General features: G+C 45.4%; 1 protein-coding gene across 1 annotated transcript in view; it reads left to right on the forward strand.

Moving 5' to 3' along the window:
• PKD1L1 (polycystin 1 like 1, transient receptor potential channel interacting) overlaps positions 1–16,486 on the forward strand; it is a 433,476-nt gene that overhangs the window by 238,995 nt on the left and 177,995 nt on the right. The window contains exons 35-36 of the mRNA XM_075828219.1: positions 1,095–1,208; positions 2,554–2,711. Coding sequence (XP_075684334.1) covers positions 1,095–1,208; positions 2,554–2,711 — 272 coding nt within the window. The remainder of the gene's footprint in view (positions 1–1,094; positions 1,209–2,553; positions 2,712–16,486) is intronic.

A 16,486-nucleotide genomic window follows, 5' to 3' on the forward strand; every position in this document is an offset into this window, starting at 1 on the left:
GTAGCTGAATCCTCTTTAGGAGACAGTCCTGGACTTGCTGGACTTTCTCGGGCGCCTTGAAGTCTTCTTCACAGCAATTAAACCTATCTCCTTGAAGTTCTTGATGATCTGATAAATGGTTAATCTAGGGGCAATCTTACCAGCAGCAATGTCCTTGCCTGTAAAACCCTTTTGATGCAAAGCAATGATGACTGCACACGTTTCCTTGGTGGTAACCATGGTTAACCGAAGAAGACAATGATTTCAAGCACCATCCCCCTTTAAAAGCAACCAGTCTGCTCTTATAATTCAGTCAGCATGACAGAGTGATATCAACTGCCGTGTCCTAGTTAGCTCCTGAGCTAACGAGAAGATCACTGAAATGATGTCAGCAGGTCATATTGTGGCAGGGCAGAAATGCATTGGAAATGTTATTTGTGAACAAGTTAATTTTCATGGCAAGGAATGACTTTGCAATTAATTGCAATTCATCTGATCACCCTTCATAATAATCTAGAGTTAATACAAATTGACCCTATAAAAACTGAAGCAGAAAACTATATGAAAACCAAAATTTGTGTCAGTCTCAAAACTTTTTGCCAGGACAGTACTACTGACTGTCTAACAGTGTCCCAATAACATTTGTTTATGTTACTTTGTTAAATTAAGGTCCTACTCTAAGGGCAGTGATGGGTTAATATGTCATCAGATGGCGGGGTCTTCCTCTTTTTACAGAGATCTTGGAACATTTGAGAGCATTATAGTGAATGTTGTGTTTTCAGTTAAGTGAAGTTCTCATTAACACCCCTGCACATGGCTTGATTCTCAGTCATTTGGGTGAAAAAGGGCTGTGTGTGGCCAGTTTGTCTCGTATTGGGTCAATTATATTTTTTCCCATCCCTTGGTTAAACTTGATGGACATATGTATTTTTTTGTACCGTACTAACTATGTAACTATAATATTGACATTTTTAATGTAGATCCAGGTTTTGTAATGCCTAAGTAATTTTTATGACAACATCATAATGATATTAAAGTATATAACATACAATTATAAATTGATATTGCTTGCAAGTAAAAACCATGTGTATCTCTTACTGTTTATGATCTTTTAGGTTAATGGTGATTTCACAAGCCTTAGTCTTTTTGACTGCTCTACTAGAAAAAAACTGAGGGCTCGAGATATAGTAACACCAGTCACCATGGATATTGATGATAACAAACAAAAGGTCAGATATATCTTGTCTCACACAACTGTAATTGAACTTCAGTTGGGCAACATGTGGTAATATTGGCAAGTCGTGAAAAATTATTTTTGGTTATTTTATTAATAGAAATTACAGTACAAAAAGAAAATTGTGTTTAACCCTTTAGTGACCAGCCTATTTTGTGCCTTAAAGGATATGTAAACATTTGAAGGCTTTCTTTTATAAATCAAATGTTTTATTGTATTTTAAACACATTTTTAATTGGGTTTTATAAAAAAAAAAAGTTTTGTTTTTTTAAAATATTTCTTCTATGTATCCTGGATATGTAGAAGCAGTAACTTGTGGTCACAGACAAATTCATGGACTGACGGCTTTGGTGAGCGCTGGTCCTGCATGTCCAGCTATTATCGATCACATCCAAGTTCACGAATTTCATAATAAAGCATTTTGTAAGGGATTTTTGTAAGGGTTTTTCATTTTTCTTACTTGGGATTTTTTGTTTTTTATATAACATTTATTAAACTATTTATTTACTTTTTCTTTACTCCCACTATGGGACTTTAATGTGCAATCATTTGATCTCTTTTTATAATATACTGCAATGCCTCTGTCAGCGTAAAACATCTATTGGACATGCGTTTGGCAGGGCTTAATAGGCATACACTAAGGCAGACTTGGGGACCTTTGTTAAGTCCCTGGCTAACATTAAAAACCATCGTCCCCCTGCGAACGCGTCGATATTAACCGCGGCATCTAAGAGGTTAAACGGGAAGGTTTGAAGAAAACTTTGATCACACACATTAGAGAAAGAGACCGACTTATGTCACTGCGCTATGATAAAGCGGTGCTATGGCATAAATTCCCCTGATTGACCACCGTGAAAACACACTTTGGCGGTCGATAAGGGGTTGATAATTTAGATAATGAAGCCAATATTTGGTAACAGTGACACTGTTTGTCTAAATGATTAAAATGTAAAAATGTTCTAACAGTTTAGTTTAACCAATGTTGATGTACGTCATACAAATCACTATTGTGAAATATGTCTCTATGGCTTTGTTCACATCTGAATTGGAAACTCCATTAGTGGCCTTTGTCGCTGATCCGGCAGGGGTTACCGGAGATTACCGAAGACAATAGCGCTGCACTACTGTGTCTGGTAAAATCACGGACACCCTGACGGAACGCAGATGGAACCCATTAAAGTCAATGGGTTCCATTGGCCGCCAGCGGTGTCCATTGTGTAATGGAACTTTTGCTTCCGTAGTTCCCTTGTTCTGCTCCTCTGATGGAGAAGAACAACAGAATGTCACAACACAGGTGTGAACCAAACCTTATTAGTATAAACACATTTATTTTTTTACAGAATGGAAATTTCAACAAAACTCAGTTTGTTTTGTTACGGAACAAAGTGAATTTCCACCAGTTCAGTATGATTCCTAAGAACAAACAATCAGCGCTGAAGATAACAGTTAGCTTCTCTAAGCCAAAACCTCAGACTTTTCCTGTACTGATTCTAATTAGGTATGTAACTTGTTTTTTATATTTTAAATTAAGTACCACTATACAACCAATTAGGAGAGTATTATCTATACTATATGAACTTTACCATAAATATACTCAAAATGGTCAAAATATGATTTTGTAAATGGAAACGTATTTAAAATTTGGGTAACTCCCTATTATTGCCCATATTATTTTATTCTCATTATTAGTGTGCTTACAAAGTAATTAGCCTTTTAGATGAAAAATAGCAGTTATATTACATGACAGTTTTCCTATAAGTTACATAGTTCAGTCCTGCCTAGAAAAACTTTAAAAGTAGTTTTATTCGTATAGTATTAAAAATAGGGCACTAAATGCCAAAAGTACTGAGTGTAGGCGTAGGCACACAGATCCACGGTCCCTGATAAATGTCAGGAAACAGGTGATATTGAAAAACCTTTCAATCGATATGACACAAGACAGGGGTAGCAGTAGTGCTCCTCAACCACTTGCCATAGCGATGCAAAGGTAAACAAGCCTCCTTGAAATGTCCTGTATGCACATAGAAACAGACGTGCCACACTCTGGACATGCACAGAGGACCTAAGCCAATGTAGATGTGGTCTGGTTACCACAGTATAGCAACGTCCCAACGCGATTCTGCAGCCCTGTAACTACAGGGCAGCGTCCTCAGGGGTTAAATTCGCTTATTATTAATGAACTGCCGAACAGCACATTTTCTGCTGTTTGTTTTGTATTCTCCGGCGTGCACTGAGACACTGATAACTGGTCTAACACGAGCTGGAGAAACTCGAGTGCCTTATATGGCTAGCCCACCTCCTTCAGAGGCGTGATGGAAAGCCAGGACCAATCGGTGTGTCACAACGCTGGAATGACGCCCACCGACATAGACCGGCCTCCTAATGACATCACAGCCAATCACCACGATGCAGAACGCATCACCAGTTGCTAGGGGAATTTCAGGCGATCTCATATATACATTGCTGCAGCAACAGAGTAAGTGTCACAGTGTGACAGAGGAAAGTTACAGCTCATGTATAGGCAAGGGAACTCAATTGGAACCTGTAGGAGAAAACACTACCAGCTATCCATAAAGAAGTTCCCCACAGCCCAACACTTGCAAGAGAGAATGCCCCCTAATGACATCACAACCAATCACAGCGATGCAGAATGCATCACCAGTTGCTAAGGGAAAGTGTGGTAGAGGAAAGTAACAGCTCATGTATAGACAAGGGAACTAAATTGGAGCCTGTAGGAGATAATACTACCAGGTATAAATAATGAAGTTCCCCACAGCCCCACACTTGCAAGAGAGAATGCATAATAGATGGATAGGAGAGACTAACAGATACTGAAAGTCAGACTGCATCCTAGATACATTCATGTCACGCCTAAAAAGAGATAAATTGTTAGTGCTAAGGAGTATCTAGATATTCCTATTAGGATATATAGTCAGTCAGGGTAAAAGGCAGTAGTACTGTAAAGGATCTGCCAGACACAGCTTCTGTGTCGACGCCCGTGGTTAATCAGTCTGCACCTGCTCCTAAGTCTAATAGAGTGACTCGATCATCTACCACTCGGGCTGGGAGGCTGAGAAGTGGGAGAGCCTACCACAGCCTGGACAGACGGAGCTAGCTCCCACCCTCTGTCTATTTATACCTTCATTTCCTGCTCCTCCTTTGCCTGTGATTTTTCCTGTTTCCTGGCTCTGCTGCTGCTGCTTGTACTATCGACCTCTGCTTCATATTGACCCTGGCTTTACTGACCACTCTCCTGCTCTGCGTTTGATACCTCGTACACTCCTGGTTTGACTCGACTTGTTCACTACTCTTGTTGCTCACGGTGTTGCCGTGGGCAACTGCCCCATTTCCCTTAGCTTCTGTGTACCCTTGTCTGTTTGTCTGTCATGCACATATTGAGCATAGGGACCGTCGCCCAGTTGTACGCCGTCGCCTAGGACGGGCCGTGCAAGTAGGCAGGGACTCAGTGGCGGGTAGATTAGGGCTCACCTGTCTGTCTCCCTACCCCGTCATTACATAATCACAGGCCCATATACCTTTTCTATCCTGGTCCCTGACACAACTATGGACCCCCTTGAGACCCTGGCTCAGCAAATGCAGGGCCTCTCCCTACGGGTCAAAGCCCTGGCTCAGAGGGACAACCAGCATGTTGCTACCCTGGTAGTGCCCCCCACCTCACCTCTTGAACCCCACCTCAAGTTGCCTGACCAGTTCTCAGGGGACCGGAAGACTTTTTTCTCCTTTCGGGAGAGTTGTAGGCTCTATTTCCGTCTAAGGCCCCACTCCTCAGGTTCTGAGAGCCAGCGAGTGGGTATAATTATGTCCCGGCTCCTGGACGGGCCCCAAGAATGGGCCTTCTCCTTGGCTCCTGACGCCCCTGAACTTTCCTCTGTTGATCTTTTTTTTTCTGCTCTCGGGCTCATATATGACAAGACTGCCTTTGCCGAGAGTCAGCTGGTGACCTTACGTCAGGGTAAGAGACCCATTGAGGAGTACTGTTCTGACTTTAGGAAGTGGTGTGTAGAGGTGCCAGTTTAGATTGGGTCTGCCGAACGCCCTGAAAGACCTGTTAGTTAGCTATCCCTCTTCTGACTCTCTAGATCAGGTTATGGCTTTAGCGGTACGTCTTGACCGACGTCTCAGGGAACAATGACTTGAACGTTTTTGTACTTTCTCCTCTGGCTCCCCCATGATGGCTCCCGAGGTTCCGTTGCTTCGTTCTTCCACGGAAAACTCGGATGAACCAATGCAACTCGGTGCCTCCGTGTCTCCCCAACAAAGTAGAGAGCTCCACAGGAAGAATGGTCTCTGCTTCTACTGTGGGGATGACAAGCATCAAGTGAACAACTGTCCTAGGCGTAAGAATAAGCAGCCGGAAGAACTTCCGCGCCTAAGTGAGCATCGGGGAGGTCGCTTGGGCGCACAGGTATTTCCCGTAAATATGAAACCTAATAAGATCTTGCTTCCCTTTCAGGTTTCTTTTGAGGGTAGGTCTGCTACCGGTAGTGCCTTCGTGGATTCAGGGTCTTCTGCTAATATTATGTCTGTGGAATTTGCTATGTCTCTAGCTATGCCATTGATTGATTTGCCTAAACCTGTCCCGGTAGTGGGTATCGACTCCACTCCACTTGCTAATGGTTATTTTACGCAGCATACCCCTGTTTTTGAACTCCTTGTTGGCTCCATGCATTTGGAGCAGTACTCTGTACTGGTGGTTCAGGGATTATCGTCCGATTTGATTTTAGGCCTTCCCTGGTTGCAGATGCATAATCCCACGTTTAACTGGAATACTGGGGATCTTATCAAATGGGGTAATGAATGCATGACGTCATGTTTTTCAGCTAATTTTATTTCTCTCCCTGAGGAGGTGAACACTCTATCTGAGTAAATTCAGGACTTCGCTGATGTTTTCTCTAAGGAGGCCTCCGAAGTGTTACCTCCTCATAGAGAATACGATTGTGCAATCGATTTGGTACCAGGAGCTAAATTCCCTAAGGGTAGGATATTTAATCTCTCTTGTCCCGAACGTGAAGCCATGAGAGAGTATATCCAGGAATGCCTGGCCAAGGGTTACATTCGCCTCTCTACTTCTCCGGTAGGTGCTGGCTTCTTCTTTGTAGGGAAGAAGGATGGTGGTCTTAGGCCGTGCATCGATTACCGAAACTTAAATAAGGTCACGGTAAGGAACGAGTATCCCCTTCCTTTGATTCCTGATCTCTTCAATCAGGTTCAGGGGGCCCAATAGTTCTCTAAGTTTGATCTACGGGGGGCTTATAACCTGATCCGCATCAAAGAGGGGGATGAGTGGAAGACTGCGTTTAACATGCCCGAAGGTCATTTCGAATACCTCGTCATGCCCTTTGGGTTGTGTAATGCTCCCGCGGTCTTCCAGAATTTCATAAATTCATAAATTCATGTAGTGTACCTTGATGACATACTTGTGTTTTCCAAGGACTGGTCCTCCCACATTGAACATGTCAGGAAGGTGCTCCAGGCCCTTCGGGAAAACAAACTGTTTGCTAAAACCGAAAAATGTGTGTTTGGGGTGCAGGAGATACCATTTTTTGGGTCAAATCCTCGCTCCTCATGAATTCCGCATGGACCCTGCCAAGGTTCAGGCTGTGGCTGAATGGGTCCAACCTGCCTCCCTGAAGGCGTTTTTAATGACGGGGGTGGGGAGACAGACAGGTGAGCCCTAATCTACCCGCCACTCAGTCCCTGCCCTAGGCGACGGGGTACAACTGGGCGACGGTCCCTACGCTCAATAAGTGCATGACAGACAAACAGACAAGGGTACACAGAGCTAGGGGGAGAAAGGGGCAGTTGCCCACGGGAACACTGTGCGCAACAAGAGAAGTGAACAAGCCGAGTCAAACCAGGAGAGTACGAGGTGCCAAACGCAGAGCAGGAGAGTAGTCAGCAAGCCGGGGTCAATATGAAGCAAGGACAATAGTACAAGAAGCTGAAGCAGGGCCAGGAAACCAAACGAGAAGAAATCACAAGCAAGGAGGAACAGGAAAGGCAGGTATAAATAGACAGAGGGCGGGAGCTAGCTCCGTCTGGGTAGGCTGTGATAGGTTCTCCCACTCCTAAGCCTGCCACCCTGAGTGGTGGAAGATGGAGTCAGTCTCACAGACATAGAAGCAGGTGCAGACTGATTATCTATGTTCGTTAACCCCGAAGCTGTGCCTGGCAGATCCTTTACAGTACCCCCCCTTTTATGAGGGGCCACCGGACCCTTTCTAAGTGGACCTGGTTTACTGGGGAAACGAAGGTGAAACCTCCTGACCAATATCCCAGCGTGAACATCCCGGGCGGGTACCCAAGTCCTCTCCTCCGGCCCGTATACTCTCCAATGGACCAGGTACTGGAGGGAGCCTTGGACCATCCTGCTGTCCACAATCTTGGCCACCTCGAATTCTGCCCCCTCAGGGGTGAGAACTAGGACCGGAGGTTTCCTCGAGGGAGCCAAGGACGCAGAGCAGCGTTTAAGGAGGGAGGCATGGAACACGTCGTGTACTCGAAAAGATGGGGGCAACTCCAGTCGGAAGGAGACAGGATTGAGGACTTCAATGACCTTGTACGGCCCTATAAACCGGGGAGCAAACTTCTTGGACGGGACCTTAAGGCGCAAATTTTTAGACGATAGCCACACCAGATCCCCGACCATAAACAAGGGGTTAGCTGAACGTTTTCTATCTGCCTGAGTTTTTTGTATGCTCTGGGACGCCTCTAGGTTCTTCTGAACCTGAGCCCAGACTGTGCACAGTTCCCGATGAACGACCTCTACCTCGGGATTGTTGGAACTACCAGGTGAAATGGAGGAGAACCGTGCATTAAACCCAAAATTACAGAAAAAGGGGGAGACCCCTGACGAGTTACTGACCCGGTTATTAAGGGAAAATTCGGCAAAGGGGAATGAATGAGACCCAATCATATTGACAGTCAGAGATAAAACACCTTAAATATTGTTCTAGAGACTGATTAGTCCTCTCAGTTTGGCCATTAGTTTCAGGATGGAAGGCAGAGGAAAAGGAGAGATCAATCTCCAACTTTTTACTGAAGGCTCTCCAAAACAATGAAACAAATTGTACCCCTCTATCAGAAACAATATTGACAGGGACCCCATGGAGACGCAGGATGTGTTTGACAAACAAGGTAGCTAACGTCTTAGCATTGGGTAGTTTCTTGAGGGGCACAAAATGGCACATCTTACTGAAGCGGTCTACTACAACCCACACCATCGACTTGCCTTGAGATGGAGGCAAATCGGTGATAAAATCCATGGAGATATGGGTCCAAGGTCTCTGGGGAATGGGCAAAGAACATAGTAAGCCCGCTGGTCGGGACCTGGGAGTCTTGGACCTAGCACAAACTTCACAAGCGGCAACGTAGGCCTTAACGTCTTTAGGCAACCCAGGCCACCAATAGTTTCTGGCAATGAGGTGCTTGGTACCCAGGATGCCTGGATGGCCAGATAGTGCAGAGTCATGATTTTCCCTAAGTACCCTTAGCCGGAATTGCAGGGGAACAAACAGCTTGTTCTCAGGACGGCTCCTGGTAGCTGAACCTTGATCAGCCGCAATTTCAGAGACTAAATCAGAATCAATAGAGGAAATGATTATACCTGGCGGCAAAATACAAGCAGGATCTTCCTCCGAAGGAGGGCTGGCCATGAAGCTACGTGACAGTGCATCAGCCTTAAAATTTTTAGACCCAGCCCTATAGGTAACCACAAAGTTGAATGTGGTAAAAAATAACGCCCAACGAGCTTGTCTCGGGTTTAGCCTCCGGGCAGATTCTAGGAAAACCAGATTCTTGTGGTCGGTAAGGACCATTACCTAGTGCCTAGCCCCCTCCAGGAAGTGGCGCCACTCTTCAAATGCCAATTTAATGGCTAAGAGTTCGCGGTTGCCAATATCATAGTTACTCTCAGTGGGTGAAAACTTCCTGGAGAAGTAGGCACAGGGACGGAGATGGGTGAGGGACCTGGTACCCTGGGACAAGACGCCCCCACTCCCACCTCGGATGCGTCAACCTCCACGATAAATGGCTCCATTTGGTTGGGGTGAACCAGCACCGGGGCCGAGATAAAGCACTTCTTAAGGACCTCAAAAGCCTGGACAGCCTCAGGAGGCCAGTGGAGGAGATCAGCACCTTTGCGAGTGAGATCCGTAAGAGGCTTAGCGATGACCGAGAATTAAGCAATAAACCTCCTGTAATAATTAGCGAACCCCAGGAAGCACTGTAATGCCTTCAGGGAGGCAGGTTGGACCCATTCCGCCACAGCCTGGACCTTGGCAGGGTCCATGCGGAATTCATGAGGAGTGAGGATTTTGCCCAAAAATGGTATCTCCTGCACCCCAAACACACATTTTTCGGTCTTCGCAAACAGTTTGTTTTCTCGAGGACCTGGAACACGTTCCTGACATGCTCAATGTGGGAGGACCAGTCCTTGGAAAACACAAGTATGTCATCAAGGTACACTACAAGAAATACCCCCAGGTAGTCTCTTAAAATCTCATTTATGAAATTCTGGAAGACCGCGGGAGCATTACACAACCCAAAGGGCATGACGAGGTATTCGAAATGACCTTCTGGCGTGTTAAACGCAGTCTTCCACTCATCCCCATCTTTGATGCGGATAAGGTTATAAGCCCCCCGTAGATCAAACTTAGAGAACCATTGGGCCCCCTGAACCTGATTAAAGAGATCAGGAATCAGAGGAAGGGGATACTGGTTCCTTACAGTGACCTTATTCAAGCTTCGGTAGTCAATGCATGGCCTAAGACCACCATCCTTCTTCCCTACGAAGAAGAAGCCAGCACCTACCGGAGAAGTAGAGGGGCGAATATAACCCTTGGCCAGGCATTCCTGGATATACTATCTCATGGCTTCACGTTCGGGACAAGAGAGATTAAATATCCTACCCTTAGGGAGCTTAGCTCCTGGTACCAAATTGATTGCGCAATCATATTCTCTAAGAGGTAACACTTCGGAGGCCTCCTTAGAGAAAACATCGGTGAAGTCCTGAACAAACTCAGGTAGCGTGTTCACCTCCTCAGGGGGAGAAATAGAATTAACAGAAAAACATGACGTCAAGCATTCATTACCCCACTTGGTAAGGTCCCCAGAATTCCAGTCAAACGTGGGATTATGCAACTGCAACCAGGGAAGGCCTAAAACCAAATCAGACGATAATCCCTGCATTAACAGTACAGAGCACTGCTCCAAATGCATGGAGCCAACAAGGAGTTCAAAAACAGGGGTATGCTGTGTAAAATAACCATTAGCAAGAGGAGTGGAGTCGATACCCACTACCGGGACAGGTTTAGGCAAATCAATCAAAGGCATAGCTAGAGACATAGCAAATTCCACAGACATGATATTAGCAGAAGACCCTGAATCCACGAAGGCACTGCCGGTAGCAGACCTACCACCAAAAGAGACAAGAAAGGGAAGCAAGATTTTATTACGTTTCATATTTACGGGAAATACCTGTGCGCCCAAGTGACCTCCCCGATGATCACTTAGGCGCGGAAGTTCTCCGGCTGCATTCTTACGCTTAGGACAGTTGTTCACTTGATGCTTGTCATCCCTACAGTAGAAGCAGAGACCATTCTTCCTGCGGAAATCTCTACGTTGTTGGGGGGACACGGAGGCCCCGAGTTGCATAGGTACCTCCGAGTCTTCCGGGGAGGAACGAAGCAACGGAACCTCGGGAGGCATCATGGGGGAGTCAGAGGAGAAAACATCAAGACGTTCAAGTCGTCGTTCCCTGAGACGTCGGTCAAGTCGTACCGCTAAAGCCATAACCTGGTCTAGGGAGTCAGAAGAGTGATAACTAACTAGTAGGTCTTTCAGGGCGTTCGACAGACCCAACCTAAACTGGTACCTTAAGGCAGGGTGATTCCACCGAGAAGCTACGCACCACTTCCTAAAGTCAGAGCAATACTCCTCAACAGGTCTCTTACCCTGACGTAAGGTCACCAGCTGACTCTCGGCAAAAGCAGTCTTGTCAGTCTCGTCATAGATGAGTCCGAGAGCAGAAAAGAAAAGATCAACGGAGGAAAGTTCAGGAGCGTCAGGAGCCAAGGAGAAGGCCCATTCTTGGGGCCCTTCCTGGAGCCGGGACATAATTATACCCACCCGCTGGCTCTCAGAACCTGAGGAGTGGGGCTTTAAACGAAAATAGAGCCTACATCTCTCCCGAAAGGAGAGAAAAGTCTTCCGGTCCCCTGAGAACCGGTCGGGCAACTTCAGGTGGGGTTCAAGAGGTGAGGTGAGGGGGACTACCATGGTAGCATCAGGCTGGTTGACCCTCTGAGCCAGGGCCTGGACCTGTAGGGAGAGACCCTGCATTTGCTGAGCCAGGGTCTCAAGGGGGTCCATAGTGGTGTCAGGGACCAGGGTAGACTAGGTATTGTGCTAGGCTTGTGCCTATGTAATGACGGGGGTGGGGAGACAGACAAGTGAGCCCTAATCTACCCGCCACTCAGTCCCTGCCTACTTGCAACGACCCGCCCTAGGTGACGGGGTACAACTGGGCGACGGTCCCTACGCTCAATAAGTGCACGACAGACAAACAGACAAGGGTACACAGAGCTAGGGGGAGAAAGGGGCAGTTGCCCACGGGAACACAGTGCGCAACAAGAGAAGTGAACAAGTCGAGTCAAACCAGGAGAGTACGAGGTGCCAAACGCAGAGCAGGAGAGTAGTCAGCAAGCCGGGGTCAATATGAAGCAAGGACAATAGTACAAGAAGCTGAAGCAGGGCCAGGAAACCGAACGAGAAGAAATCACAAGCAAGGAGGAACAGGAAAGGCAGGTATAAAAAGACAGAGGGCGTGAGCTAGCTCCGTCTGGCCAGGCTGTGATAGGTTCTCCCACTCCTAAGCCTGCCACCCTGAGTGGTGGAAGATGGAGTTAGTCTCACAGACATAGAAGCAGGTGCAGACTGATTATCTATGGGCGTTAACCCCGAAGCTGTGCCTGGCAGATCCTTTACAGCGTTACAGTGCTTCCTGGGGTTTGCTAATTATTACAGGAGATTTATTGCTAACTTCTCGGTCATCGCTAAGCCTCTTACGGATCTTACTCGCAAAGGTGCTGATCTCCTCCACTGTCCTCCAGAGGCGGTCCAGGCTTTTGAGGTCTTTAAGAAGTACTTTATTCGGCCCCAGTGCTGATTCAGCCTAACCAAATGGAGCCATTCATCGTGGAGGTTGACGCCTCCGAGGTGGGAGTGGGTGCTGTCTTGTCCCAGGGTACCAGGTCCCTCACCTATCTCCATCCCTGTGCCTACTTCTCCAGGAAGTTCTCGCCCACTGAGAGTAAGTATGACATTGGCAACCGCAAACTCTTAGCCATTAAATGGGCATTTGAAGAGTGACGCCACTTCTTGGAGGGGGCTAGGCACCAGGTAACGGTCCTTACCGACCACAAGAATCTGGTTTTCCTAGAATCTGCCCGGAGGCTAAACCCGAGACAAGCTCGATGGGCGTTGTTTTTTACTAGATTCAACTTTTTGGTCACCTGTAGGGCTGGGTCTAAAAATATTAAAACTGATGCACTGTCGCGTAGTTTCATGGCCAGCCCTCCTTCGGAGGAAGATCCTGCTTGTGTTTTGCCCCCAGGTATAATCATTTCCTCTGTTGATTCTGACTTAGTCTCCGAAATTGCGGCTGATCAAGGTACAGCTCCCGGGAACCTTCCTGAGAACAAGCTGTTTGTTCCCCTGCAATTCTGGCTAAGGGTACTCAGGGAAAATCATGACTCTGCACTATCTGGTCATCCAGGCATCCTGGGTACCAAGCACCTCATTGCCAGAAACTTTTGGTGGCCTGGGTTGCCTAAAGACGTTAAGGCCTACGTCGCCACTTGTGAAATTTATGCTAGGTCCAAGTCTTCCAGGTCCCGACCAGCGGGCTTACTATGTTCTTTGCCCATTCCCCAGAGACCTTGGACCCATATCTCCATGGATTTTATCACCGATCTGCCTCCATCTCAAGGCAAGTCGATGGTGTGGGTTGTAGTAGACCGCTTCAGTAAGATGTGCCACTTTGTGCCCCTCACGAAACTACCCAATGCTAAGACGTTAGCTACCTTGTTTGTCAATCACATCCTGCGTCTCCATGGGGTTCCTGTCAATATAATTTCTGACAGAGGGGTACAATTTGTTTCATTGTTTTGGAGAGCTTTCTGTAAAAAGTTGGAGATTGATCTGTCCTTCTCCTCGGCCTTTCATCCTGAAACTAATGGCCAAACTGAGAGGACTAATCAGTCCCTAGAACAATATTTAAGGTGTTTTATCTCTGACTGTCAATATGATTGGGTCTCCTTTATTTCCCTCGCTGAATTTTCCCTTAGTAACCGGGTCAGTAACTCGTCAGGGGTCTCCCCCTTTTTTCTGTAATTTTGGGTTTAATCCACCTCCTCCGTTTCACCTGGTGGTTCCAACAATCCAGAGGTAGATGTCGTTCATCAGGAACTGTGCAGAGTCTGGGCCCAGGTTCGGAAGAACCTAGAGGCGTCCCAGGTCATACAAAAGACTCAGGCAGATAGAAGACGTTCTGCTAACCCCTTGTTTGTGGTCGGGATCTGGTGTGGCTGTCTTCAAAAAATTTGCGCCTTAAAGTCCCGTCCAAAAAATTTGCTCCCCGGTATATAGGGCCGTACAAGGTCATTGAGGTCCTTAACCCTGTCTCCTTCCGACTGGAGTTACCCCTCGTCTTTTCGAATACACAACGTGTTTCATGCCTCCCTCCTGAATTGCTGCTCCCCATCCTTGGCTACCTCGAGGAAACCTCCAGTCCCTGTTCTCACCCCTGAAGGGGTAAAATTCGAGGTGGCCAAGATTGTAGACATCAGGATGGTCCAAGGCTCCCTCCAGTACCTGGTCCATTGGAGAAGATACGGGCCTGAGGAGAGGACTTGGGTACCCGCCCGGGATGTTCACGCTGGGGTATTGCTCAGGAGGTTCCATCTTCGGTTCCCAAATAAGCCAGGTCCACCTAGAAAGGGTCCAGTGGCCCCTCATAAAAGGGGGGGGTACTGTAAAGGATCTGCCAGACACAGCTTCTGTGTCGACGAGCGTGGTTAATCAGTTTGCACCTGCTCCTAAGTCTGATAGAGTGACTCGATCATCTACCACTCAGGCTGGGAGGCTGAGAAGTGGGAGAGCCTACCACAGCCTGGCCAGATGGAGCTAGCTCCCGCCGTCTGTCTATTTATACCTTCATTTCCTGCTACTCCTTTGCCTGTGATTCTTCCTGTTTCCTGGCTCTGCTGCTGCTGCTTGTACTATTATAACCCTCAATGCCATTTGTCAGTAAATAATCAACTAGCCTTTTTTTAAATGCTGGCATTGTATCTGCGATCATTACAAATGCCTAGTGAAAGAGACTTCTAGTCCACACTGACACTGTAGGAATCGGGCGGTCACAATGCTGTCACGTGAAATAATTGCGGCCGGGATATTTCTGCAACAAAGCAGCCCGTAAGAAGATGACCTGCCCTACCTTTTACCGGGTGTACTTTACAAATGGGGCCACAATAAGAAAAAAAACACTGGAGTGTCTCTTTAAGAGATTATCGCACATGATCGCTCATTAGCCCCTGTATCTGACTGATTATCTGCTCGTGGAAGTGATCCTTTAGACTTTTTATAGCACTGTGTAGTAGCAAAAATCTATATTTTGTTACTTTGAACATCTCAACCAGTTTTTTAAATTTTATGTTTCAGATATTTTAAATTTGTGGAGCTGGCTTTTTGTTATTACATTTGTTTATTTGAAAATTTACTTGTGTTTTTAGCTTTCATGCTTGCACCCATCGTTTCCAGTCAAATACTTTACTCTGTATGCCTAACAGCTTAAACTTTTATTTATAATAATCAGTATTATCTTACTTGATTTAGGATTGTATTTTTGTAATAGATCTTAAACTACAGGCTATGCTGTGAGCCATATTTTTCAGTTTACATGTAGATATTGCTTACATATTGTGTTGAGTAACTTTTCAAATACTGTATATTTCTTTAACTATCTTTTACTGATCTTGAGTTACAGAATGTATTTTTATATTGTCTGCAATCACAATTCTGCTTCCTTCTAAGCTCACGTTTCCTAGTAACACCTGCGTCTTTGTTTTGGAACATGTTGTGCTATTTTTATTCCCCGACTTGTAATCTTTATAATGCACAGTAATTTGATTTAAAATTAATAAATAAATAAATAAATAAATAAATCTTAGCATCACAGAATGCAATGCAAGCCTAGCGGGTCAAGCCAGCTGACACAGTGTTGAATAATTCCAATAACAGTTAGCAAAATTGTGAATGAAGCTCTGGGCTATTAAATGTGACCTACCTCAAATAAAATATATAGATTATAATATTTTTTTTAATGTGGACTATTTCTAGATGTAAAATTTACATCCTTAACTATTTATTTAAAATATTCATTTGAAAAAGTCTAAATATTATATAACATAATTTCTGTGCCTTTCTGCATAATAAATAATAAATATAAAATAGTAAAAAATGGGAATATACAGGCGCTGCTTAGTTGTAAATGAACACATAGATTTATTTAGGTAATTGAAGTACAGATGCTACGCGTTTCAAAGCCGGACTGGCGTCTTCATCAGGCAACTAATTATTTACAACTAAGCAGCGCCTGTATATTCCCGTTTTTTACTATTTTATATTTATCACTTTTGGCAACCCCTCCGGGTGTTTGCGTTTTGGATTGGCAGCAGCTTCTTTTTCATTGCAAATACCTGCCAGTGCTTGCAACTACAAGGTGAGCATTTACCTTGATCAATTCGCTCCTCCACGTTACGATCTGAACTACACTATGTGGCGCCGTGTCCTTTTCACTTTGCATAATAAATAGGCATGATAAAAAAAAATATTCTGAAAATGAGATTTAAACGCTGTACCTTGGTAGGCGTGCAAACTTATCACTACGCTTTGAAGACTTTTTACAATAGGTAGGAAGGAATATAGTCATTTCTAGCCTGTATAAGAATGGTAAAGCTAAGTAATGATCTATTTTATTGCCAGACTTATACTGAGTGCATGTAGATATATTTATAGTGAGGCAGAAACAGACCCTCACTGACAGAGAAAGGATGTTATTTGGATAGTATTTACACTACTTTTACTAGATCTGATTGCTATTATTACTACTATATTACACATTTTTTACTTTTCAGCCAATTGATTGGTCAGTGCCTGGTTTCAGGAGCTAGCCCAAACTCTGACAGGGAA

Source organism: Rhinoderma darwinii, chromosome 5, assembly GCF_050947455.1.
Source record: "Rhinoderma darwinii isolate aRhiDar2 chromosome 5, aRhiDar2.hap1, whole genome shotgun sequence".
Taxonomy (NCBI): domain Eukaryota; kingdom Metazoa; phylum Chordata; class Amphibia; order Anura; family Rhinodermatidae; genus Rhinoderma; species Rhinoderma darwinii.